General features: G+C 41.9%; 1 protein-coding gene across 5 annotated transcripts in view; it reads left to right on the plus strand.

Annotated features, from left to right (window-relative positions):
• Positions 1–2,642: 2,642 nt before the first annotated feature.
• USF3 (upstream transcription factor family member 3) overlaps positions 2,643–24,579 on the plus strand; it is a 31,222-nt gene continuing 9,285 nt past the window's right edge. The window contains exons 1-6 of one of the 5 annotated variants that reach the window (XM_074593408.1): positions 2,648–2,757; positions 3,442–3,534; positions 18,288–18,422; positions 19,297–19,361; positions 21,536–21,564; positions 23,936–24,018. In XM_074593408.1, the coding sequence (XP_074449509.1) occupies positions 19,315–19,361; positions 21,536–21,564; positions 23,936–24,018 (159 nt within the window). In that variant the 5' untranslated portion in view covers positions 2,648–2,757; positions 3,442–3,534; positions 18,288–18,422; positions 19,297–19,314. Of the gene's footprint in view, positions 2,817–3,441; positions 3,535–18,287; positions 18,423–19,296; positions 19,362–21,535; positions 21,565–23,935; positions 24,019–24,579 lie in introns of all 5 variants that reach the window. The other 4 variants (XM_074593407.1, XM_074593409.1, XM_074593406.1 and 1 more) reach the window with 4 other exon arrangements.

Raw genomic sequence — 24,579 nt, forward strand, 5'->3', positions numbered from 1 at the left:
TTTAATACTTTAAAAGCATTCAGTTTTACTGCCACTTTTTCTGAAAGCTTTGTGGCAACACCATCTCAAGCTCTCCAGACTGCTAAGTGAGGTTGCCAGCTTTCTCTTTCACTCACTTGCATGTATATGGCCCACAAGTCCAAGAAACTCCTGCACCTGGGGAAAGATGCACTGACCTGTCTTCTGATAGCCTTTCTGTAAGCTGCAGTGTGATGTCATACAGGCTTAGGTCATTACTGTTGACTAAATTCTTGAATCCAAACCTGTACTACAGATAAGTATTATACTTCCATTACAAAAAATGCATTCAAGTTGTTCTTGCTTAAGACTATTTAAAATAAAGCTGCAGAAACCCTTCCTTTTAACCTGTCACACTAACAACAAATCATTTAGTTTAGTCAATGTAAAGCTTTTCTAAATATTTGGGCAAAACCTGTTTGGTTTGAGGTTGTTGGGTGTTTTTTAAGCTATCTTGACATATAATAATTAGTCTATAACTCACTACCAGAAATGGGCTACTGATGTTCAACAATTTCTTGTTATATATGATTTCACCAGTGGACTTTTGCCTGCTGCTGGATTTTTGCTACTGTAATCTAACATTGTACTGGTAATCTGAAGATGTATGAGCTCAGACACTCCAGGGCATAGTAGGGTGTCAGAAGATATACTTTATTTTGCAGCTTTGGACAAGGGGTGCCTTTTTAGTGAAAATCTTCACTGAAAAACCACACTACCCTTTAAAAGAAGGGAGGGGGGGGAAAGTAGTTCAGTTTATATTGGAATAAATTGATGGAGCACAGGTATTTTGGATCTCATTTGTCCTCCAGTTTGGTTGTGTCAAGTCATCTAAAAAATACGAAAATTGAAAAAGTGCCTTTACACTTATACTTGACATTGTGAAGTTGCTATTAACAGTAACTTTAGAATTTCTCTGCAAAAACAGATAGGGCCTTAAAACTTCACAGCTGGCAAATGGGTCCTCTGCTTAATGTCAGCTGCAAGATTATTTTGCAAGCAGCAGCAATTCAAAATGAAATGTCTTGGGGTTGTTTATTTTTTGGTGGTTTTTTGTTTTGTGTTTTTTTTTTTTTTTACATCTAATTACTACTATGACTCATTTCAGCAGCAGAAAAGTTCTTGGATGCTTCTTCAGAAACTTGTTCTTGCTCTGTGTTGTATAATGTTTTAGGAAGGTGTCTGGACACAACATGCTTTCTGGGGAAAAAGGCATCTATGTTTTCCATAAAGCCTAAGCATCACAGATCTGCCTTTAAGTTGTCTGAGAGAGAAGAGACTTTGCAACTCCAACATCACCTACAGGTGAGCAGGGATACAAAGTACTTGTAAAATATGTTTGAAAAGAATTCTAGAAAGTAGCTGTTGCAGAACATCTGTGGAAGAAAACGATTGAGACTGTAAACGGGAAGCTGCTGCCTTATGATTAGTAATTGAATTAGAGAGGTGTTAGCAGGAAATACAAGCTCAGGTAGTGGGGAATTGGTAATGATTCAGATGCCCTAATTTAGTGGAAGAAATGACACTTCTCTTAATCTCTGATTTGATTCATGAGGAAGATGGATGAAGGGTCTTACTCCCTGGAGCTAAATAAGCACAGTGTGTCATTTACAACCCTCGTATTGAAACAACTGCTTCTCATAATGAATCAGTAACAGCAGAGAAATAACAGTCACAGAAGCTGTTTGGGCTGCTACTGAACATCTAGCTGCCACTTATGATCTGGAAAACCTTTGGCCAGCTGCTGCTTTTTAAAAAAGTAAAAAAACAAATCTCAATTCCTTTCCAGAGGTGTGATTGCAGGGGAAGCAGGGGCGTGTTTCCATGTATAAATTAAGTCGTTAAGGATGAGGTCTGTCCAGCTAAAGCCGACACCAGCTTCCTTCAGGTGGTTGTTAGAGCAGCTGCGGTCAACGTTCAGCCTCTACCGCCAGCCGCCGCGTAGAGTTTATTTTTTTTAAATGCCTGAGATTTGTGACAGAAAAAATATTTTAAATCTGAAAAAAAACCCACTATATACCACGGTTGTTTTATAGTTCTTTTGTTTTGTTGTTTTTTACCTGCCCGCTCGGGAGGGTCCCGTGTGCCGTTCCGTCATGGAGGTTTATGGAGCCGACCAGGGGCTTCAGCCTTTCCAGCACTCTCCCGCGGAGGGGCGGGCGGGCGGCTCCGGCGTAGGAAGGAGGGTGAGGGAGCGCTGCCGGCGGGCGGTTTGTAAGCGGGCAGGGAAGGGACGGTTGCAACCGGCGCGGAGGTAACGGCAGCGCGACGCGAAGCATCGGCCGCGCGCCGCTTCCCCTTTAAGAGTTTCCGCCCGCCTCTCGCCCCTTCCCTCTCCTTCCATTGGTCGTCTGAGGTGCCGGTCTCTGGTAGTTCCTGTTTCGGCCACCGTAACTTGTTGACGGATCGCACGCCAGTCTCAACCTCTCTGGCCTCCGATTGGGCCGCCCCGCCAATGTTTGTGGTGCCGATTGGCCCGTGCCGGCTCCGCCCCGCCCAGTCGCGCCGAGCGACGCCTTCCCCTTTGCACCCTCGTTGATTGGCCTGGCAGGCTCAACCCGTGCGCTCGGATTGGCTGCCCCGTGACGCGCGTGCGAGCAGCAGGGTGGGCTGCGCGGGTAGGAGGGGCTTGGGGGGGGTGGGGAACGGATCGGAGTGGAGGCAGCGGCGGCGCGCTGACACGGGGTGCCCGCTCGGAGGATGGTCCCCGCGGTGGGGCTGCCGCTCCTCAGCCCCCCTGTGAGTGCTGGGCGTCTGCCGCGAGGGAGGGGGGACGGGACTGCTCGGAGCGAAGCCCGGTGAGCGGGAGGGGTGGGAGGAACAGGAGGAGAGGCGGGACGGGGAGCGGCCGCGGTGCCGGGGTTGAGGGGGCGCGGGCCGCCCTTCCTTCACGCGCGGCGACCGTTGCCGTTGAGGAGGCGCTTGGCAAAGGGCGCGCGGGGCCACCGGCCCTCTCCCGCCACCCCCGGGAGCCCCCTCAGGCCTCCTCGCCCACCAGGGAGGGCCTCGGGCCCGGCTTGGGTAGGGGCCGCGGAGGCGGAACAGGCCGGGGTGGTGCAGTGTCAGACCCCCCCCCCACCTCTCCCCGCCGCCTTCCGCGGCCCTTTGTGGTGCGGCCGCTCGCTGCCCCTCGGGTGCTCCCGCAGGCACCGCCGTGGCGACGGCCGGGCTTTGGCTCCCGAGCGAGTTTCGTTGCTTTGGTTGCGCAGGGTTGACCGCCTCCCCGGCCCGGCGTGGGTCTCCAAGCGCTGGTGCGTGAGGTCGGGGAAAGCCTTCAGGGTGACGGCACCCGGCGTTTGGAGAGTGGCGGTGTGTTTTTATCGTTTTGAAATCTTGGATGATGTGAGACAACTGGCCGTAAATCGCTCTGCAGAAAGTTAGCTTCGGGGAGAGCACTGTTCCTCAACCGTAACGTCTTTTCAGCCCAGGTCCAGAGTAGAGAATGTGCCATGCATCGCCTCTGCGTGCTCCTGTGTGACATCTCAACCTGGAAGTTAGTCAGCTTCAGAATACAGTGTAAGAGCCCAGCTTTTTTATTTAGAATTCGGTCCCTGGAAACTAATTCTTCCTGTTGGGTGTGTTTTCAGCTTGCTCTAAGGAAAGAAGGCTTACAAACGCGCTCTGTCTATTCCTTCTCCACCTAGTAATTTTAACTCTCTGGCCAATTTCCAACAAATTTGCCAATCACGGAGGTCTTAAAGAGATTGAAATCTTTAGTTTCGTGGAAATCAATATCTGACAAACGTAGATCATCACAATTATTGTGCACACTAGCAGCAGGACACCTAGAATCCAGCTTCTTGTGACAGACAGCAGAGGTGAACTGAGTCCATCAGCATACACATCTCCAAATACAGCTGTAGCACACAATGCAGTTTGTCGGAAGAAGGTGGAAGTGAGGCAAAGAAGGAGGGAATAGTGATATGTTGAGTCACCGGCCATAAGTACCTAAAAAATCACAGGTCTTTATTTTTACTTTTCACATAATAGCTTGGCCTTCTATTAGACTCCACCCAGATGTATGATTGTTAAATACTTTTAGGAAAGATAAATTAATGATTGCACAGTTAAGCATTCAGAAGTCAGGTAATGTGATAGCATGGTTTGTAAGCATGATGTTAGCTTTGCTTTTTCATATACAATACTTTGGGACAATCGTGATTACATTACATAGCACTTTATCAAACTGCAGACTATCGTTTGTCACTCATGAATTGTGTGCAGTAATCAGACAAATAGGAAGGAAGAAGCTTCCTATGGGGAAATGGTTATTATTATAAGGGTTTAGAATTTTTAATTCTGACTTTCAATTAGTGCCATGATAACAATCCATAGGCACGTTTCGGGGTGAAATAGATTTGTCAATGGAGAATACATTTGTTACTGAATGGGAAATAAGCTTAGAAAATACTCACGTAAGCATGATGTTAAGGTTCCTGTATTCAAAATAACATACCAGATAAGTGAAGCAGTATGAGAACAGTTGCAAACTTTGAAGTATTTGGATATTACTTATTCCCTTAGAGATCTTTAGGTTATAGATATGTGGGAAGATTTTAATGGAGTAGGTGAAAAATGGTGGTGGATCCTGGAGGAGTCTGACAGCTGCAAAGAGATAATTAGATTATAAGTGCTTGGTAGTGACTTTGCTGCTTTGATTCCTGGTTTTCCAAATAGTGTTCCGAGGAGCTGACCAGGGACAGTGAAATGACTGTCACTCAAGTGGCGCTGTGATGTGTGCCTGGCACACGCCTGCTGTGTGCATCGCCGACTCTCTGTTTGTACCTGAAGTTTAGTCTGAAATTCCAAAGACATTTTATGAACAAGAAGGCAAAAATTCAGTGAACCTGTTTTGCTGACACTGCAGGCCAAACTACTCCAGCTGCTTTTTCGCCTTGTCTCCTCTTGGGTAAATGTAGACTTTTTTAAGGGGAGGAATTAAAGTGCTACTTTTTGTGGGTTCTTTTTTTGTTTTGGTTTTTCCTCCCGCCCCATATGAAAGTGTGTTGACATAAGGTATGTGACATTGTAACCAATCTTATTCAGCTTGGATGTGAATTAATACAAATGTATGGGTTGAAGTTGGATACTATATAGGGTAGAAGAAATAAATAAATATATAGGGAAGTCAAGACCTGGGACATGCCAGATTTGACAAGAACCGTTCAGTGGTTTAATTTTTGTACAGTAGTGCGTGTGGTTTTGTGATAGGTTTTTGGATCCAAGATGGTCTTAAGATTAAAAAATCAGACAGCTTTAATGTTCCTAATCATTTTGTAATGGGTCTAGTTGTAATTCTTAGGCTTCCAAAGACGCATTGTACTTGTCTCTGGCCTGTAGAACTGCTCACCCTTCATATTGCTGGTCACTTTGTAACTTACTTCCTGTGCTAGCATTCTTCATCTCTGTCATGTTTGTGACTCCTCTATTAAGTTAAGTTCCTCAGGAACACGTTTTCCTATTCTGAAGGGTATCAATCATAAAGTGAGGGGGGGGGTGTTCTGGAAAGTCGAGTGAAAGTGTCTCAGATTGAATGGCTGAGCAGTGGGCCTCCTGTGTTTCAGACTGCAGTAAAACCTGTAAAGGTCACAACTCCCTGATTAAGAAACGTTGTGCAGTGCCCGGTTTATATAATGCTAACCTAACTTGCTGGTTAAAATACAATTCCAGCTTTTACATGTGCATATCATGTGTCCAAAGTGTACTTTGGTTTGACCTTACAAGTGTAGAACTGTTGTCATGCTCTAAGTAAGCACAAAAGTGATTCTGCTGTGTGCACAGGATTGACAAATTGTGTGTAAACTAAGTTTGTTTCCTGTATGAAAAGCTATGGCATTAGTCTTTTAAGGTGAATGAGTTACTTTTGCAACCATGACATATGGTAGCAATCTTTTACATCAGCCACGCTGTATGCCATTGTGATTCAGATAAGAAGTAAGTAGCAGACTGCTAAAAATGTTTCATGCTTCCTGTTAGCTCACCCAGTTACCTGAACTTCTGTCAGGTTAATTGACGGAGATGAAGACCATGAAATGAGATCAACACCATCTAAAAGCACATCTCAATCATGCTGGTACTCTGACACCAAAATGAGTTCTTTGGTCCATCTCTAGTGAGGCTGGAATGATCAGAGTGTGGCTCTATTAACTTTTAGGTCTAAATGCAGGTTTCTCAGATCTTGTAATCTGGAAGTCATTGGTGTGGTAGGCAGTGTCATGAGAAGATTGTTGAAAACATTGTTCTTTAGGCCGCTGACACTATTTAAAGCAGTGTAAAGGTATCGTGGGAAGAGGAGAATTTAACTTTTTGTTTCTTCTTCAAGTAACTGAAGTTTAAAGTGGGGGGAAAAAAGAAAAGTTATCTGTTTGGGGCATCTGCCCACATCTGTGGTCTGTAATGAGTGGGTGGTTTATGGGACACTTAATCCATGCCAGCCTTTTCAACCTTAGAAGTTGGACTCTGCTTTGCTTTCATGCGTCAGTGGAGTTGTTAGCTAGAAACTGAACACAAATCTTAGATTGGTTGGCAATTGCCTTTTGCTCCATACTACAGCTCTTCGTACTCATTTACTACAATAATAGAATGGTGCTAGACCAGCACTGAGCAACTTCAAGTCAGCAACAAGATAGGGAACATCATTTTTTTTTTCACTATTGGAGGATCCATAATATTCAGAGATGCTGTTTAAATATTATGCATCTATAGTTTAAATGCTTGATTCTTCTACACAAGTCTCTCTCCTGTTGTAAATTCTGAGATTTCCTGTGTAATTGGAGAAGTTTAACTAGTTTTGGCATCGTCTTGGTACATAGTTCCACAAACATTAAGCCGGTGCTGCCACCGTGAGAAGCACTCCTGTAGCAACAGGAGCAGTTTCAGTGTACTTGTTTGGGAGTGGAGGGTTTCTTTGCAATCCTTCTGCAGAGTAAATTTTAAGTTGAAGTGATGTTCTTGTCTGGTTTCCCGTGTGAGTGCCAGTGAAGTGGGGGAGAGGCTACATCTCTCAGCATTCTTTTGGAGCAGGTAAGAGAGTGGAGGAGGGTAACCATCTTACAAATTTTCCTATTAATGCTTTAAGGACAATTTGCTAACTAAGGAAAGTTAGACGGCTAGTTTAGCATATGTTGCAGCATAACTCATTGACTCTGATAGCATTCAGATTCTGATAAAATAATTAATACAAGCAAAAATTGTTATTTTGTAATGCATCAGGTTTCAACCGTAGGTTGCCTTTCAGAACTCTGTGTAACTTATGTCTCTGTATAAGTAGAGTCGGGTTGAAAACGGGCTGAATGGCCGGGCCCAGAGGGTGATGATCAGCAGCAGGAAGTCTATTTGGAGGCCAGTCACTAGTGATGTATTCCAGGGGTCAATTCTGGGTCCAGTTCTGTTGAACATCTTCATCAATGATCTGGATGATGGGACAGAGTGTATCCTCAGCACATTTGCTGATGACACCAAACTGGGAAGAGTGGCTGATACACCAGAGGGTCATGCTGCCACCCAGAGGGAACTCAACAAGCTGGAGAAATGGGCTGGCAGGAACCTTATGAAATTCAACAAGGAGAAATGCAAAGTCCTGCACCTGGGGAGGAACAGCCCCATGCTGGTGGCCACCCAGATGGAAAGCAGCTTGGCAGAAAAGGACCTGGGTGTCCTGGTGGATGCCAAGCTGAACATGAGCCAGCAATGTGTCCTTGCTGCAAAGAAGGTGAATGGTATCCTGGACTGCATTAAACAAAATATTGCCAGCAGGTCAAGGAACATGATTCTTCCCCTCTACTAAGCACTGGTGAGGCTACACCTGGAGTGCTGTGTCCAGTTCTGGGTTCCCCAGTACGAGAGCCCAACGAAGGGCCACAAAGATGATGAAGGGACTGGAGCATCTCTCACATGAGGAAAGGCTGAGAGACCTGGGACTGTTCAGCCTGCAGCAGGTAAGGCTCAGGGACATCTCATCAAGATATATAAATACCTGAAGGGTGGGTGCAAAGAGGATGGAGACAGGTTTTTTTTCAGCAATGCCCAGTGACAAGACAAGAGGTAATGGACTGAAACTGAGGCTCCATCTGAACATCAGGAAATACTTTTTACTGTGAGGGTGCCGGAGCCCTGGAGCAGGATGCGGAGGGAGGTTATGGGATCTCCATCCTTGGAGATATTCAAAAGCCATCTGGACATGGTCTTGTGCAACTGACTCTAGGTGGCCCTGCTTGAGCAGGAGGGTTGGACGAGATGACCTCCAGAGATACCTTCCAACCTCAACTGTTCTGTGGTTCTGTAATACCCTAACCTGCTTCAGAATCTTAAGAAACTCTCAAAAGAGCGCATGCTAAAAGTCGTCAATATGTAAAGTGCTATAGTCACATCTTGCCTACATGACCATTTGTCTGTCATTGCTGTCTTTATTTACAACTGCAACAGTTATCATTTGTATCCAAAGTATAAAAAAAATTGTGCTAATTTCTATTTGGTATAGTATTCACCTGTATTCAGTCAGCACGCGTCTGCTCTGTACTTCAGAGTTGCAATTTACTCGCTCTGCAGTTAGTTGGGGGCTGCTCTGCCTTTGAGCTTCTAACCAAACGTGCACCTAACACTCGCACACCCTTTCTTCTCTCTCGCTCTCTGCATGGCTCAAATTCAAAACCTCTTCAGTTGGAGGCAGCATGGGGTACTTAGCTGGTGTCTGTATTTATTTAAATGAAAGCAGGGGAGAGTTGAGGGCTTCTTAGGTTTGTTTCTGTTTAAGTCTGCGACCAAAAGCGATGCTCAGTCTCAACAGCTGATCATTTGGATTTTTAGGTATTGTCTTTATCTGAAGCGGTGGTGTTTGTCAAGGTCATGTTTTATATTTGCTGTGGGTGGCACATTATAGAGTCTCACCTGTAAATTGTCTCAAGAGGCTTTACAGGCCATCTTACTCACTTTGTCTGTGTTTTTTCTGTTTTATTCTGGGTGGGGATGGGAAGACCCTGTGTTTCTTATCTTAGAAAAATTAACTGTTTGAGCTGTCCCTTGCTAACGAACATAATGGATACCTTCCACTTCTGGTTTCACTTCAAAATATTTTTGCCCAGTCAATCTCAGGTGGCAATAGGGAGGTGACTTCAGAGAGCGGTAGAAAAAGAAGATGGAGGTAAGGTGTTTTCATTTTATAGAATGATTTTATAATGAAGTAAAACTTGCAGGATCATGGCATCAGTCTGTTCCTTCCCTTTACCCATTTCTTTCAGACCTTTGCAAGGTAGTAACTTGGAAATCTGGTTTTAGTTTCTGCTCCGTTGTCAGTGCCAAATTTCTACGGCAGTCTTATTTGCTTTTTCTAGCGCTTTCAGAACTACTTATTTACCCCTGGATATCTCATGTATAGTAATTCTCCTAAGCTGAATAGCTAGTTCATCTAGTGGTGGAATTAATGAATCTAGGTTTCCTATCGATTTGCACCTAGAGGTTCCATTTTTCTGGTGTCTAACATACATATTGATGTTGCTTTTACGTTTCTTCTTTGAAAGTGGTTGTTAAGAAAGCATGCCTGCTTTCCCTGGTCACCTGTGCTCAGATATCTTTAGTTTGGACCTCTGTGTTAAATCTAATTGAAATACTTTGTAGCTTTATCCCTGCCACTATTATTTAAAACTATCTGTCAAACATCCAGATCAGAAGATGAGTCCTTTATTGCTGGAACTGAAGCAATTGACCAATGGACGCACTTCATATAGAAGACTAAAGCCTTTTGTGAGGAGCCTGGCATGAAATGTACCTTGCGAAGTTGTGGGATTTTTGTTTGGTTTTGTTGTGTTTGTGGGCAGGGTGTGTGTGTGTTTGTTTTTTTAAAGCTCGTTACAGCTGGTAATAGTGAAAGCTCTACTTCTGGAATAATGTGCTGGCCTTTTCTGAAGGAAGTGTCAGTACACTGTCTGGACAGGTGCTTTGGAAGTGCTTTCATATGGTTGCCAGTTTCCATGATTCTGAAAGTTGAAGGGAAGTTTCATCAACTAAGTATTGTAAAGTCAACGTACTTAGAAATTATGTGTCTTTACAGTGGAGTTGGGGAGTAAGTTTGATCAGATTTTACATTAAAACTGAAATACTGTTTTATGATACCTTCTACCTTGGACATTTTTGTCTTTAGCCCCACTAAGATTCATAGGGAAATCCTTTACTATGGAACGTCAGTGTTTATAACTAAATCTCAGGATGGATCTCTTCTGCATGTTGTAAAGGAGCTTTGTAGTGAAGACCCATACAGTAGCACTTCCTAACTGCAAACCCTTGACAAGTTCTTAGTTTGTGTCAGATTTCTCAAACCCCAAGCCTGTAAAACATTCAAGAGCTTGACTGTCTAATCCTTTGTACTTAATGACTTAAATCTGAAAAAATGAATTTAAAAAAATTGACACATAACTCTCTGGATACCCTGCACATTTCAGTTCTAGGATATTTTGCACTGCTTGTTAGTTAGGGTCCTCAAGAGAGAGCAGCAAGTTGGTTTAGCATGTGTCTGTGTGTCTGGCATAGCTACCAGAAAATCACTTAATACCTCCTCAAGACCTTGTGCAGTTTTATAAACAGACTGTGTGAGGGTCCTTTGTAGTTGCAGAACAAAAGAGAGTTCAGGTGAAAACTAAAAAATGAAGCAGAGGATAGTAGTAGTAAAGTAAAGTTCATAGTAAAGGCTATGAAAGTCTTTATGTTGTGATTTTAAATTGATGGTCAAGCCCTATGATAAAGTACTGTACTTTAAATACCTCATTTGGAGGTCAGGTCACATCAGAAAGCAGAATTGGACTGGCTCTTGCAGAAGCTGTAGCTTCTACATTTGTCCAGTTGGGTTTTGGCCTTTCGAATACAGCTTTCATATGTGGATAACTTCGTCAGTTTTAAATAATCATCTTGGTCCCAGTATTCGGAGACCATTATGACTTATGTGTTACAGCTTTTTTCAGGAAAAATAAATTATTTGTTCTTTAGGCAACGTGCTGCTGGCAAGGTTTGGCGCACTGACAGATGCACTTGCCCCAGTGTGAGAGCGCACTCAATCTCAGCTATGGTGAAGGCAATCTCTGCTACCTAATAGAGGTGACCTAACCCACATAGAGGTGATGGCCTGTTATAGAAGGAAGTTGTCTGCAACCCACTTTGTATCCACTTAGCCTTCACCATCAGAACAGACTTTTTGACTTCTTTGTCAAGCAAAGCATAATTAGATATCTGTCTTCTATTTGAAAATAATTTTCTGTTTTGAAGTGTACTGCGGGTCACTGGGCATTGAAAACCAGGGAGATCAGTACTGTCTTGTGACTTAGACATTCCTCATACTTTCTCACTTCCTTCACGAAATTAGTATGTGGTAACTTGTGAATCTTGACAAAATATATAAAAAACATAGGAATCATGAGGATTTCCCTGGTCATTCCTTTCTGATTTCCTAAAGAAAAGAGTGACGTTCCCCTTATTTTGATCTAAAGTAGCTGAGGACACTCTTTAGGGTGACAGCTCTGGTCTTTGTGGTTCTCACTTGTACACTAATTGTGTAATTACAGCTGTTTACCTCCCAAATGCCTGCTTCCATCTAGACCACAGGAGACAGTTCGCATAGGCATCTTCCTTTACTAGCACTCTGTGCCACTTCAGTCTGTTTGTAGTACCAAGATTGTCCACATAATGTGTGAGGGTGGCAGCAGCTCACATCTGGATGCAAAATGTACAGACATACCTCTCCTTAAATAGTTTTCAGAACATCATCAGCAAATGAGAGACTTGACTCAGTAGACATGATCTCTCTCTCACTCTCTGCCCCTCCTCATTTAAAAATAAATGAGGCTGTAGGAAGACTTGAGGGGCAACAACAGTAGAATAAGAAGAATAAATGTGAGAGGTGGATCATTAGGTGATTAATAGGGAAGTTTCTTTTTTTTTTTTTCTTGAAGCTTCTTAAGCAGATCAGGTCAGGATTTCCTAGAATGACCTACAACTATGCTGTGCCATTTAGTAAATGGTCACAAGCAATTATGTCTTTGATATTATGAAAATTATAAATGAAAACAAAATTTAATGTAGATAGGAGGGAGTATCACTTCTTCCTCCAATGTTGTTAGGACAAAAAAAAAAAAGGAAGTTTTATTTCTAGTTCTCTTGCATGTCCTTTTATAATAGCCTTACTGAAGCTTTATTGCTTTATATGAGCAGGAGGAAAAATGCCAGTGTATTTGAGTTCAGATGGTACAAACAAAAGAGATAAAGATAAACATTCTAAAAGCAGTGAAGTATTTTCCCATCTGTTGTTATTTGCAGACACCTTAAAAAAAAAAAAGTGTATTGTGTAACAGGTTTTAGGTTATTGGCATTGGTTTTCTTCTCTTAACTTTTCCAAAAGCTCTGGGAATGGTCTGGTTGCCCTAGGAAACTGTCAGATGGTTTGCATCGGGAATGTGTACTCTGGGAAAAGTTGAGATAGATCTCTCCTGCCCTTTAATCCCTCCTACATTTTCCTTGGAAAAAGATGGTGCACGTTGTGACCAGTCTGGTGCCAGCTGGTCAGCCAGCGCATACGTGCTGCGGAGCCGGTCACAGACCCGAGAGGGATCCAGTCTCTTACCTGCGGTGTCAGCGCTGACTTCACTCCTCCTCCTCTGCTCAGTCTCAGGTTTTTGTAAACATCTGGGTATTTAAAGATACTTGGGAGGTTTCTTTTAGGTCGGTCAGTGGGCCTGGCTGTTATTGTGAGTGGGTGGCTGAAGAGACACGGTGCAGTAACAAGAAAACCTTGGTTTTCTCAGAAACCAAACTGAAAGATATCAAAGGGATTTTTACTCTTACCAGGAAAACCAGTCCTTTTCAATTTCCTGTACAGTAGTCTTAACAGGTTACTTTTGTAGGCAAAAGTGATTGGTATACGTAGGTAACAATCACAAAGGTAAGCCTTTGAATTTAATTTCCTGCAATCATTTTAAATAATGCAAAATTCGAATAGAAGTGTTTCAAGGGAGAATAAAGAAAAGTCAGTAAATTGTGTCTTTTTATCTCAAGGGCACCTTGCTTGTGATTAAAAGCTTGAATTAAGTCCCTGGTCGAAGCTCACCTTATTTTAAAACATGCACGGAAGATTGAAAAAGAGAGCTTCAGCAGTCACTCGAATGAAGAGGACACTGTCTTGCAAAAAAAAAAAAAAAGCATTTGAGTAGTTATTATCTATGCCTTGGAATTAATCTTAGCTGTAAATCATGGCTACTTACATGAGGTGTACAAAACTAGTAAGAACCGTGAGATTGCAGCAGATTTGGACTGTTAGTAGCTGCATATTAAAAAGATTCTTTCTGTCTCATACAGAAGAATGGAGTAGCTTTATTAATTTGGGGAAGATTGGTTCATACAGCCAAAGATAACAGATTTGAAGATTTTCTTTTAAAAATTAAATTTAGGGTTGGAAACACTTCCTAAATAAAGAGTGAAAAGTAATGTCAAATAAAATAATCTAGACTAACTTTTTCTTAAAAAGCTAGATCTGCTGAGTGCAAATGTTTTGAAGAAAAGATTTCATAAAATAAGTTGCCAAGTAAGGTGATTTGGTTTTGAGTTTTCTAGTCTCCTTTTTCAGAACTGTAGAGGAGATTAAATTACATTAAATTTAAATCTCCAGAACACAAAATATCTTTTCATTTATGGGAATGACATTGCATTTACATTAAAATTGATATTTCAGGTTGATACTGCAAGGGCTGTAAACTACATAAAGCTTAAGGGAACCTCGGTACTAAATAAATATAAATGTTGAATTCCTTCTTCGTCTGACTGAATAATTTGGAATTTGCTAGATTCTCTCTGCAGAAGGCATTCAGCTGAGTCACATGAGTGTATTTCATGAGTGAACTTAAAATACATTTGCCCCTGAGCTTATAAAGCAAATACCTGTCTTCTGCTTTAGAGAATCAGTGAAGGAATCTCTCCCTGAAGAAGTATTACTCGAGGTGGAAGAAGTAAAGAGAAACCCATTGCCAAAGCTCTGGTGATACAACAGCTGCAAGGAAGAAATGGAGACAGTATAAACATTATTCGTCAGCATGCAGAAGTCTCCACCTAGACAGGTTTTGGTTTTTTTTTTAATTTGCAGAGCCCATATTTTCAGCAGCTCTTAAGAATATCACCTTCCTGTTGTTGCCAGCTTTGTTTTGAGCTGTATCAAATAAAATGCAAAGGTTTTTGTCCTTACAGAGTAAGAATAGGAGAAAAACAACTTCAGTTCACCATGTTTCTTGTTGTACAATCTAGCAATAGAAACCCCGGAGTTGTATACGAGTGCTGTTTAACAAACTTAAACACCTCTTTTCAGGTAGACTATTAGAAATTGAAATAAACTAACTGGTTAATTAGATAATATGTACAGTGTTGGCTTTTTTTTTTATCGCACCCACAAAACTGCTTTGAAACTCTTGGGGAAACACTGGTTGAAAAGTAAACTTTTATAAACTTGACTTAAAGTAATGCCACAGTAAAGTGGAAAGTAAAGTAAAGTTAGAATAATAGTCATTGCATTCCTGTGCCCTGTCTTCTGTGTGAAATGGGCTGTAGATCCCAGTAGAGCTGAAGTATATCAAGTGCACATTTAAAGGTATTTATGTTTGATAGTTTGTGAGGCTTATACACTCAGTGTATATTGAGTGGCAACTGGTTTGAAATATGCAGGGAATGGCATCACTTGAACATAATTTTTTTTTTTAAAAAGGCAGGAGAAGAAACAAACGGGGAGTCTTTGACACCTTGTAATAAGGACTTTACATTTTCTCAAGATCAAAAAATGGTTACAAGCTGCATTAATACATTTCAGCACAAACTTCCACTAAGGCCTTGCCTGTCTTCCCAAATACTATATACAAGGTGTTGCTGAATCATTCAAGGCACCTGCTAAGGAAGAAGAAATAAGGCAATTGGAAAACTCTGTAGACTGTGACTTTGGGAGATAGGGATGCTGCTATTAGAAATAAGAATTGAGTTGAAGGGACATGGACCCTGGGCAGAAGAATATAGCAGTATGGAGAGCTCGTGTTGGGAAGGAGAAGTGGGTGCTCTGACTTAGGGCAGGATGAAGATGGGGACGCAGATGTGATCTAAACTGTGCAGGGAGAAGCAAGTGGAGTCAGAAGAGCTGTGTCTGTTCTGGGGGAGAGCATTTGTGGGTGGGTGCTTTTTTATCACAGAATGGTTCGGGTTGGAAGGGACCTTAAAGATCATCTAGTTCCAGCCCCCCTGCCATGGGCAGGGACACCTCTCACTAGACCAGGTTGCTCAAAGCCCTATCCAGCCTGGCCTTGAACACTTCCAGGGATGGGGCATTCACAACTTCCCTGGGCAACCTGTTCCAGTGGCTCACCTCCCTCACAGTAAAGAATTTCTTCCTGATATCCCATCTAAATCTACCCTCTTTCAGTTTGAGGCCCGTGTCCTATCATTACACTCCCTGATGAAGAGTTTGTCCCCATCTTTCCTGTAGGCCCCCTTTAGGTACTGGAAGGCTGCAGTAAGGCCTCCCTGAAGCCTGCTCTGCTCCAGGCTGAACGACCCCAACTCTCGCAGCCTGTCTTCATAGGAGAGGTGCTCCACCCCTCGGATCATCTTTGTGGCCCTCTGCTGGATCTGTTCCAACAGGTCCATGTCCTTATTGTGTTGAGGACTCCAGAGCTGGACGCAGCGCTCCAGGTGGGGTCTCACCAGAGCACAATAGAGGGGCAGAATCACCTCCCTTGATCTGCTGGCCATGCTTCTTTTGATGCAGCCCAGGATACAGTTGGCTTTCTGGGCTGCAAGTGCGCATTGCCAGCTCATGTTGAGCTTCTCATCCGCCAGCACCCCCAAATCCTTCTCCTCAGGGCTGTTCTCAAGCCATTGTCCACCCAACATGTTTTTGTGCCTGGGATTGCCATGCCCAGGTGCAGGACCTTGCATTTGGCCTGGTTGAACTTCATGAGGTTCGCATAGGCCCACCTCTCAAGCCTGTCCAGGTCCCTCTGGATGGCATCCCTTTCCTCCAGTGTGTTGACCGCGCTACACAGCTTGGTGGTGTTGGTAAACTTGGCTGAGAGTGCACTCGATCTCACTGTCCGTGGCACCGACAAAGATGTTAAACAGCACTGGTCCCAGTACTGGCTCCTGAGGAACGCCACTTGTCACTGGTTTCCATGTGGACATTGAGCCGTTGACTGCAAGCCTTTGAGTGCAGTCATCTAGCCAGTTCCTTATCCACTGAGTGGTCCATCCATCAAATCCATGCTTTTCCATTTTAGAGATCAGGATGCAGTGTGGGACAGTGTCAGCTTTGCATAAGTTCAGGTAGATGACGTCAGTTGCTCTTCCCTTACCTACCAATGCTGTGGCAACATCGTAGACGGCCACCAAATTTGTCACCAAATTTATACCCTTTACCTTCACACAGTGGTGCTTTATCTGTAGCCTTGCGTGGTAACTGGCCATCTAAATTCACACTAATGCTTTCTATATTAAATACACTGTAATACAGAATTCCTCCTTTGGTTCTGAAGTTGTATAAATTTGCAAGATTAAAAAGATATGGCTCCTTGGTGAATACGTTAGTCTTTCAGAAATGCTAAGTTCACTGAAACTGAGACCACTTTCATCTTTTTGCTCTGATTTCCAGGATGCTTGCTGTGGTCTGTTAACGCCCTGTAACAGATACATCAACTCTGTCCTTACAGACAGTGGACAAAAGTGAAGAAATGGGTTACGTGACTGCCATGTGATGCAATCCAGCATCTCCCTTTTTCTAAGCATAACGTTTGAGAGCTTTGCTGTACCAGAACTGTGTCCACATGCTCTGTGCTCGCATCCTTACCCCACTACACAGAAACAGTACTGTATGTGCTAAATTAAATAAAATAACCCTTTTGCCCCCATGAATAGGTATTTTACCTGATACGCACAGTATTGTCATAATGGTGGATGTATGACAGCATAGTGTTACCAGCTAGCTGCTCTGCTGCTTCTGTCTTTGCTCGTAGCCTTAATGGATAGAGGTTCTGATGGGCTGCTTTGACACAAATGAAAAAATACCCACTGAAACACCCTGTGCCGACCCAATCTTCCAATGTATGTGTGAACATCTCTGTGGTTGCCAGCAGTGTAAAAGATGCCTGGGCTCTAAACAGATTTACTTTTTTTTTTTTTTTTTTAATGATCAGAATTGCACACCTGCTAAACCCTCCCAGGGAGAGTATTGCTGACCATCACCAGCTACACACAGGAGGGATAAGTTACAGATGCCTTGGGTGGGAAACTGGCTTTCCTTGCTTTCAGAGTTGTGAATTTTCACTAACCTGGAGGACCTGAGGTACCAACTGGATTAGTCTTACTACGTATAAACAAAAATAAAATTGATAATGAATTAAGCTAAATGGATTTAAAAGAGAAGAAATGTGGTTTTAAGTTGAAGTATCACGAGATAATTTATGAGAGGGTGAATGAAATTGCTGAAGTTGCACCACTACTTTCTCCCCCAGTAAAAGACTCTGTTAACTCTGTCGGGTTTTTCCATAATTTATGCAGACCATGGTCAACGAGAACGGAGAAAGCAAAGCCTGTTGAGAAATATAAATAGAAAGTGACGTGCTCCCACTGATGGGCTGGGGAAGTCTTTGGTGGCTGTTTCAGGCAGGCTGTATGTTACGCCCAGTGGAGCAGTGTAAAGCTGTAACTTGTTTTGGCGTCTAATTTTGTGACGGTGTGAACACTTGTGTAGGTGGAGGAGTTGAATTACGTTCCTGAAAACTCCAGGCACTTTGAGTTCCTTAAGCTGGATCTATTTGTAGGATATCACCTGTTTGCTTTACTTCATGGTTTGCCAGCATTTCCCGTGTCTTCTCAGGAATAGAGAAGGTACTTAAAGACGGCGTAGAGTGGTAAACAGTATCAGCCTTAATGTTTCTCCTCAGTTAATCTTCACTGAATGAGACCACTACATTCAATTAACCTTTTAGTGTATAAAGACTGGAGAACAGCATCCAAGTCCTGTTCTGGCACAATACAGATAATTTCTGTTAATGTTACGCACACATACACACAGGCACGTGCACGGACCCCTCTCCAAAGCGTATGCTTCGGTGCTTTGGGATCTCTGTAGATGGCAGACTTTTTCGTTCGTAAGGATTTATTTTTTTTTCTTGTTTTTGATGTCAGTGTCAGTAATAGTAGGCTCAGTTTACATTAAGAACTGCTTGGTGTTGAAAGTTATATTAAAAACCACCCCCACTTCCTTACAGTACAAACAAACAAACAAAAAAATACCCTAAAGACACGAAGCCTGTTCAGAGAAGCCGATGAGCTTTCCAGGAGGAGCGAGGGAGAGGTGAAGCCACGAGGAGTCTGAGGGCCCATGGGAGGAGTTGCAATACCAGGTTGGTTGGGGAGAGAACGAGGAGAAGCATGAAACTAAATACAGACCTCAGCCTTATGAAAAAACAGGTTTTTACTTTTTTCTGTTGTCATCTACAGTATACCTCATGTGACTTGCTGTCTAAAATTCATTTCTCTGGTAGATACTTGTTTGACCATCATTGACTTAATCTCATCTTTAGTTTATTTTTTTCATAATGTTTTTGTTTGTCTAAATACAGGCTACTGGTGTGTTCAAGCTGAGGACAAGTCAGGTGCAATTTATTAGGCTGTTACATATATTTTTATTTCATAACTTTATTTTTAACTGAATTTTATATGTCTGAGAACATAGGGTGTAATTTTTGGCCATTTTAAGCTATACATTAATTCAATAGCAAGTAAGTTTTGTAATTTACTACATTAATAGCACTCTAAATTTGTATTTAATAAAATGTCCTAATTGTAGCTTGTATTTTGTGTAGCATTCATGCTTTATTTAGAACTGGGAATTGAATGCATATTCAGTTAGGAAGGGCTGATAAAAGAAACTCCATCAGTACCTCCTCCCATTCAAAAAACAATCATATACTCTAATTTTCCTTTTTGCTTCCTTGAAGTAGTTGGGATTATAATTGTTTTTATATTTACAATAATTGAGGAAATGGAAACCAGTTCATCATAGACAGTGGAGGTTCACAAAGCACCCCGCTAGGGAACGTGCTTCATTTCTAATGCTCACATGACCAGCTGCTCTACATCAAGGTGGTGGACTTCTGCATATGTTGTAGTATGGCCCTGTCCTTGCAGTAAAAGGCAAAAGCATGTAACAAATGTTGTGTGCTAAGAATTCAGAAGAGTGTAGGCATTGTTAATTCCTTCCACAATTTTCTTCAGGCTCTCTTCTCCGAAACCATGCCAGAGATGACAGAGAATGAGACACCTACTAAGAAGCAACACCGGTGAGTTTCTGTGGGAAAAATTCGCTATTCTGTAGTTCCGTAGTCTGCAGTCATGTCGCTTGTATGACATTTCTAGCTGAAAGCTTGGCGATAAGGGTATTGACAAGAAATTCTGAGGGTTGACCTGGGTTGATCCAAAAATTTGGGAACTGTGGCTGCAAAACTCCCTTTCTCTCTTCTATCTATGCCAAATTGTTTGTCAAAGACACATCTACCTGGGCCACCTAGGCAACAGAGATTCTTTGATTATTACACTGACTACTCCGATGTGCGTAAAATTCTGTCGCCACCTTGGTTCGAGTGCAGCCTGTATTATTGCTCACTATACTCATTTTGGCAGAATAATTTAGATCTCTTCCTCAACTCCCAGCAGAATCTGGATCTTACATCTCAAATCTGTGCTGGAACTCAAAATACATCCTGAGGTTGAACAACAACACTACGACCAAAATTTGTAACAAAGGACTCCAGAGCTCATTACAACTTTTCCAGCTTTTCGTTCTTTTGTAGTAGCATGTTGATCTAATACCTGGTTGGTAGGGGAATCCTTCAGTCCCTAGTTAAATACAGCACCCATCATATGCTAGCTGGCCATGTAAGATGTGATTTATGATGAGAAAAGCTCAGAGAGAACATTGATTTGTCCTACAGAGATTTTTTTCAGTCTTCATGGATTTTGTCAGTCTTTCTTACCCCATATTTTGGGGTATTGGAGTATTCTGTATTGGTAATGAGAATCAAAGGGCAGCCAGGTCTCTCCAGCCCTTATATTCTTGTGCATATTTAGAATATATGACCAATTCTGACAGGCAAATTACTGTTTTGCATAGAAGTGGGAGAACTGTAGTTTACTGTAAGATAAGAAACCATTTTAAATGATAGGTTACATGTGTTCCATGTTCTGGTGGCACAAGTTTTCAATGAACAGAAGATTCATCACTTCTTGAATAGTTGTAGAACAGATGTGTGGGCTTCAGTTGGCATTTATTTGTCTTGAAGATGTTAATTTGTAGGCATTATTTCTTAGCAAATGTCTCCCTCTCTGACCATTTGCAGTAACATTACTGTCTTGTAATCATTGTCTAAGTTATTCTAGATACACACTACATTTGGTGAGTTATCGGAAATAAGTGTGTATCAACTCAAAGCATAAAGGATACACGCCCCATTGTAATCACAGGTGTCATCCACATGTATCTTCCATTCTCACTTCAGATTCCTTGTTACATCTGGATTCTGCCGTAACAGTGAAAAGGGAAAGCAGGAGATGCTGCTCTGCTTTTTGCATACTCCAGCCAAACATCTAGACTGAGAGTGCACTGCTGGGAAGAAATCTTTTGAAAGATCTTTTTTTTCTGGAATATTTATTTTTCCAGAAAGCATGTGCTTTGCTTTACTACCTGAAAGTATTTGGCTTACTGCATGTATACAGTACATCTGATTTATCTATGTACACATTGGGGATTTATTGACTTCCAGCAAAGCAATGGGAGTCATTGCACAATGATTCTGACCTGGTTGACACTGGTCCAGAAATTCCAGGTGCACATCTGAAAACAAAGACAACCCTCACACACTCAGATTACACCTAGACAGAATTTTGAGCCAGTGAAGAAGAACAACTGCAGAGGAATGGTAATTCTGGTTTCTCACACAAAGGAAGCATGTTTATACCAGAAGGTATGATGTTTGAAGGTAAAATGTCTGGAAAAATTCATTTGTGTGGTAACATTTTCTCCTATTTCATTGATCCAATGAACATAAAAGCAACATTTCAAACAAATAATTAACTATGATGTTGCTCAGAAATTAGTTCTATTTTTTTAATATATTTGGCCTTATTGAACACTGTAGTTGTTTCTACTGGGTAGTTGTTGCTGAACAGAAACATAAAAATCTGTCTCTGCCCTGTAAATACATGTAACAATAATCAAATGGGGTATTACACTATGCCTTGTTATGCTGAAATTTATTGAAGTACGAACATAAATGAATTTTTGTTAGAAAGTATTTAACAATGATGTCTAAAACCAGTCCTTGTGAATGTGACTTCTTCTACGTTCGTGTTCATTTAGTATTTTGAGCTGTGATGGAAATAATAAAAGCAACATTTGTCTGTATGAAGATTTTTTCCCTTCTGTTTCACATCGCTGTTTTCCCTTTATGTTTCACAGAAAGAAAAACCGGGAGACACATAATGCAGGTAGGAGCATTATGCTTTGTTGTTTGGTCTGGAAATAAGCACAGATGCTTTGAACTAGTAAAACGTATCGATGGAGAAGGTTCCTCCTCAGGAGTTTATTACACCAAAAAAACCCACCCTACCAAACGCTTTTCTATGTTCTTGCATAGAATATTTCTGCAGAAGGGCTTCTTGATTGGTCTCTAGTTTGCTGTTTTCCACACTACAAGGTTAGTGTAGCATGCCCAAGTATGAAAGTAGGACCATGCCCCTGGCTTTGCAATGCTCGTAAACTAAGAAGTAAACAATTTCAATTGTCTTCAATTCTAAAGGAGAATAGATGCACAGGCATTCACACGCAAATAATACCCACCTCTCGTAAAACAGAGAGGCAAACACTTAAGCAAATTAGAGATGGATATCTAACCCAAGAGCTTTAGAGATTCCCTGGAATCGACGTATTCCCGTAGCCTGTCCCTGAAGCAGCCCCCTGGATGTTGGCACCCCAGAAATTCTGTGGGAATACCGTCTGTATGTTGCAGGAGTCTCATCCTTTGGGCAGCACGTGGCCTTTTCTTCCTGTCAGTGCCTAGCTCCAGTGGCACCTTCCACAAGTACGAGCAGAAAGATGGACCGGGGAGGGGTCTGACAGGTTTTGACTTGGTTTGTCCTAAGAAATTGATTCCAGTTTTTCTTTTATTGAACAGCACTACTGTGAGATCTTCACAAACTCAACTGGAAAAACCACTGAGTAGTTTCCATGTGAAAGCTGTGGAATATAGTGCTTGTCGGGCTGTGCCCAGGGTGTGGCTAATTTCTTAAGGATTAATAAGTATCAGGAAATAGTCTTATCAAGTTTGCTTTTAAGATTGACGACCTTGTTCTAATTCTCAGTTCCTGTTTTACTTGCCGATAGCTTTCCAAAGTCTTCATCTACCGGGCTGAACTCTGCAAGGTGTTGGGACCAGCTCCCTCCAGTCCTGTAGCTTGCCTAGTTAGTAACATCTGGACAAGCTGGGTAGAGCGTGGAAAATATTATCAAAACAAAGGAATAGCACTTCACGGCCACTGTGATAGCTGTATGTATTAGTAAGATATATGAAAATTAAGTCCCAAGGGTCTTGTGTTTTAATGTTTATGCAGTTGCTCTTATTTATATGGTAAATTTACTGCAGAAGAGAATTTGTCTGGCTGTGCTTAGGCTTTAGGCCTGTCTCTGTCAACACCACCAGTCTGTTCCTGAGATACAAAAAATAATAGTTTAAAAAATGTAAATTGAATTGACAGACTACTGAAATAAAACTGTTTAAATCAGTATATCCTTTGTAAAGGAGCACAATAAAATATACTCACCTGCAGATCACTCTGTGTTTCTGTGTGCCACCAAATGCAGCCAGGCTGCACAAACCACAAGGCGATACTCAGCACAAAGAACGGTACGTTGATTTGAATCTTGACAAAGCCACGACAGAACTTTTTTTGCTCTGGGGGAAAAAGGCTTCTAATAGTTTTAATTTGCGTAGAACACCGAAACATCTGAGTCAAAAAAAAAAAGCTACATGAGAGTGAACTATAATTGAAGGAAGATGAATACGGTGGGTGGAAAACAGAGATTAATGCTGTCTGAGAAAAACATGCCCCGAGGTATTTACACTGCTAGACTTGTAGCGTAAACCCTTTGCACCAGTGTTTAGGCCTTGTGAAGGGTCCACTAGAGGACTGTAAATGAAGCATTTTCTGACCTTCTCCAAAATAGATAATTCACTGGAAATTCTGTTCATTAAATATTTTCTTTACTCACAGTCATAATTAGACCTTGCAGAACAGTTATACCTTTGAATGTAAACAAGAGTAACTGATAGTCCATATACCTAGAGATTCAGCTATATTCAGTGTTGGCTGCTCCATCAATAAAAAATTAAAATTAAGACCGAAAAGTGGCAAAATCTAAGTTATTTCTCTTTTGGTGCTAAACTTGACATTAGGATTTAAGAGACGCAGATTTCCTTCCCCAATCTGATTCTTTCCATAATCTTGGCTCATTTGCATTCTGTATGCCTAAATTTAATCTGCCATGTGAAAAGAGTTGTATAAAATGCAGCTGGAAAGCATTACAAAACCTGAATTTTGAGTTGCAGTAACTCCTCTTTTCCACAAAGGGGTCCAGAACATCCCCATCTTTTGAAGATACTGCTTCTTATGTTACAGGTCTTAATTCCGCTGAGTATTAATTCAATAGCTGAGGTTTACTTTAGAGGAAATTTTTTTCCTCTGTCAAGTTACTAAGGGTTCCAATACATCATGAAATAAATGTATTTATGAGCCCTTACATTGGTACCAGTTGTGCTGACTTGCCCAACCAGGTGACACGGCACGTATTATTTTTGTTTAGTGGAGAGACATCGAAAGAAGAAGATTAATGCTGGGATAAACAGAATCGGAGAACTCATTCCCTGCTCTCCAGCACTTAAGCAGGTGAGTGTCCATTCAGAGATGCATACAAGTTCCCTCTAAAATGCTTGTGTGTTTCCTTGTCTGTAGAAGTACAAATATCTGTTTTGCTGTTTGTCTTAGGAAGAAGGCAAAACTGTCTGAATTAATATGCTCAAAAATCTTACTAGTTATTACTATTTAAAAAATGAATAGAATTCCTTTTGGAAGTGCAGGGCCACATGAATGTAATTACGCGGATTTTGAGCTTTTTGTCTGAAGGTATTGCATATGACTGCTGAAGGAACAAAACGGTACAGGTTGGACAGGTGACTTGATTTTCTTCTCAATTTATACATGCAGTATTTTTGAGGAGGTGTAAGATAGACTAATTTGCCCATAGCAATTTGGTCAGCTTGCTGATGTCTGCCTGTGCACTGGATTCACAGCTTCCCAAAGTTCTTGTTCAGGGTAAAAATCCTGTCTCTTGGCTGCTGCCTGCCCCATTGTGTTGAGCGGAGGGATAGCCATTCACCCTTTCCTCTGCAGGCGGGGTGGCAGGCTGGGCAGAAGTAGGATGGATCTGGCCAGTGGGTTGCTGGTGAC

This window comes from Larus michahellis, chromosome 1, assembly GCF_964199755.1.
Source record: "Larus michahellis chromosome 1, bLarMic1.1, whole genome shotgun sequence".
Classification (NCBI taxonomy): Eukaryota; Metazoa; Chordata; class Aves; order Charadriiformes; family Laridae; genus Larus; species Larus michahellis.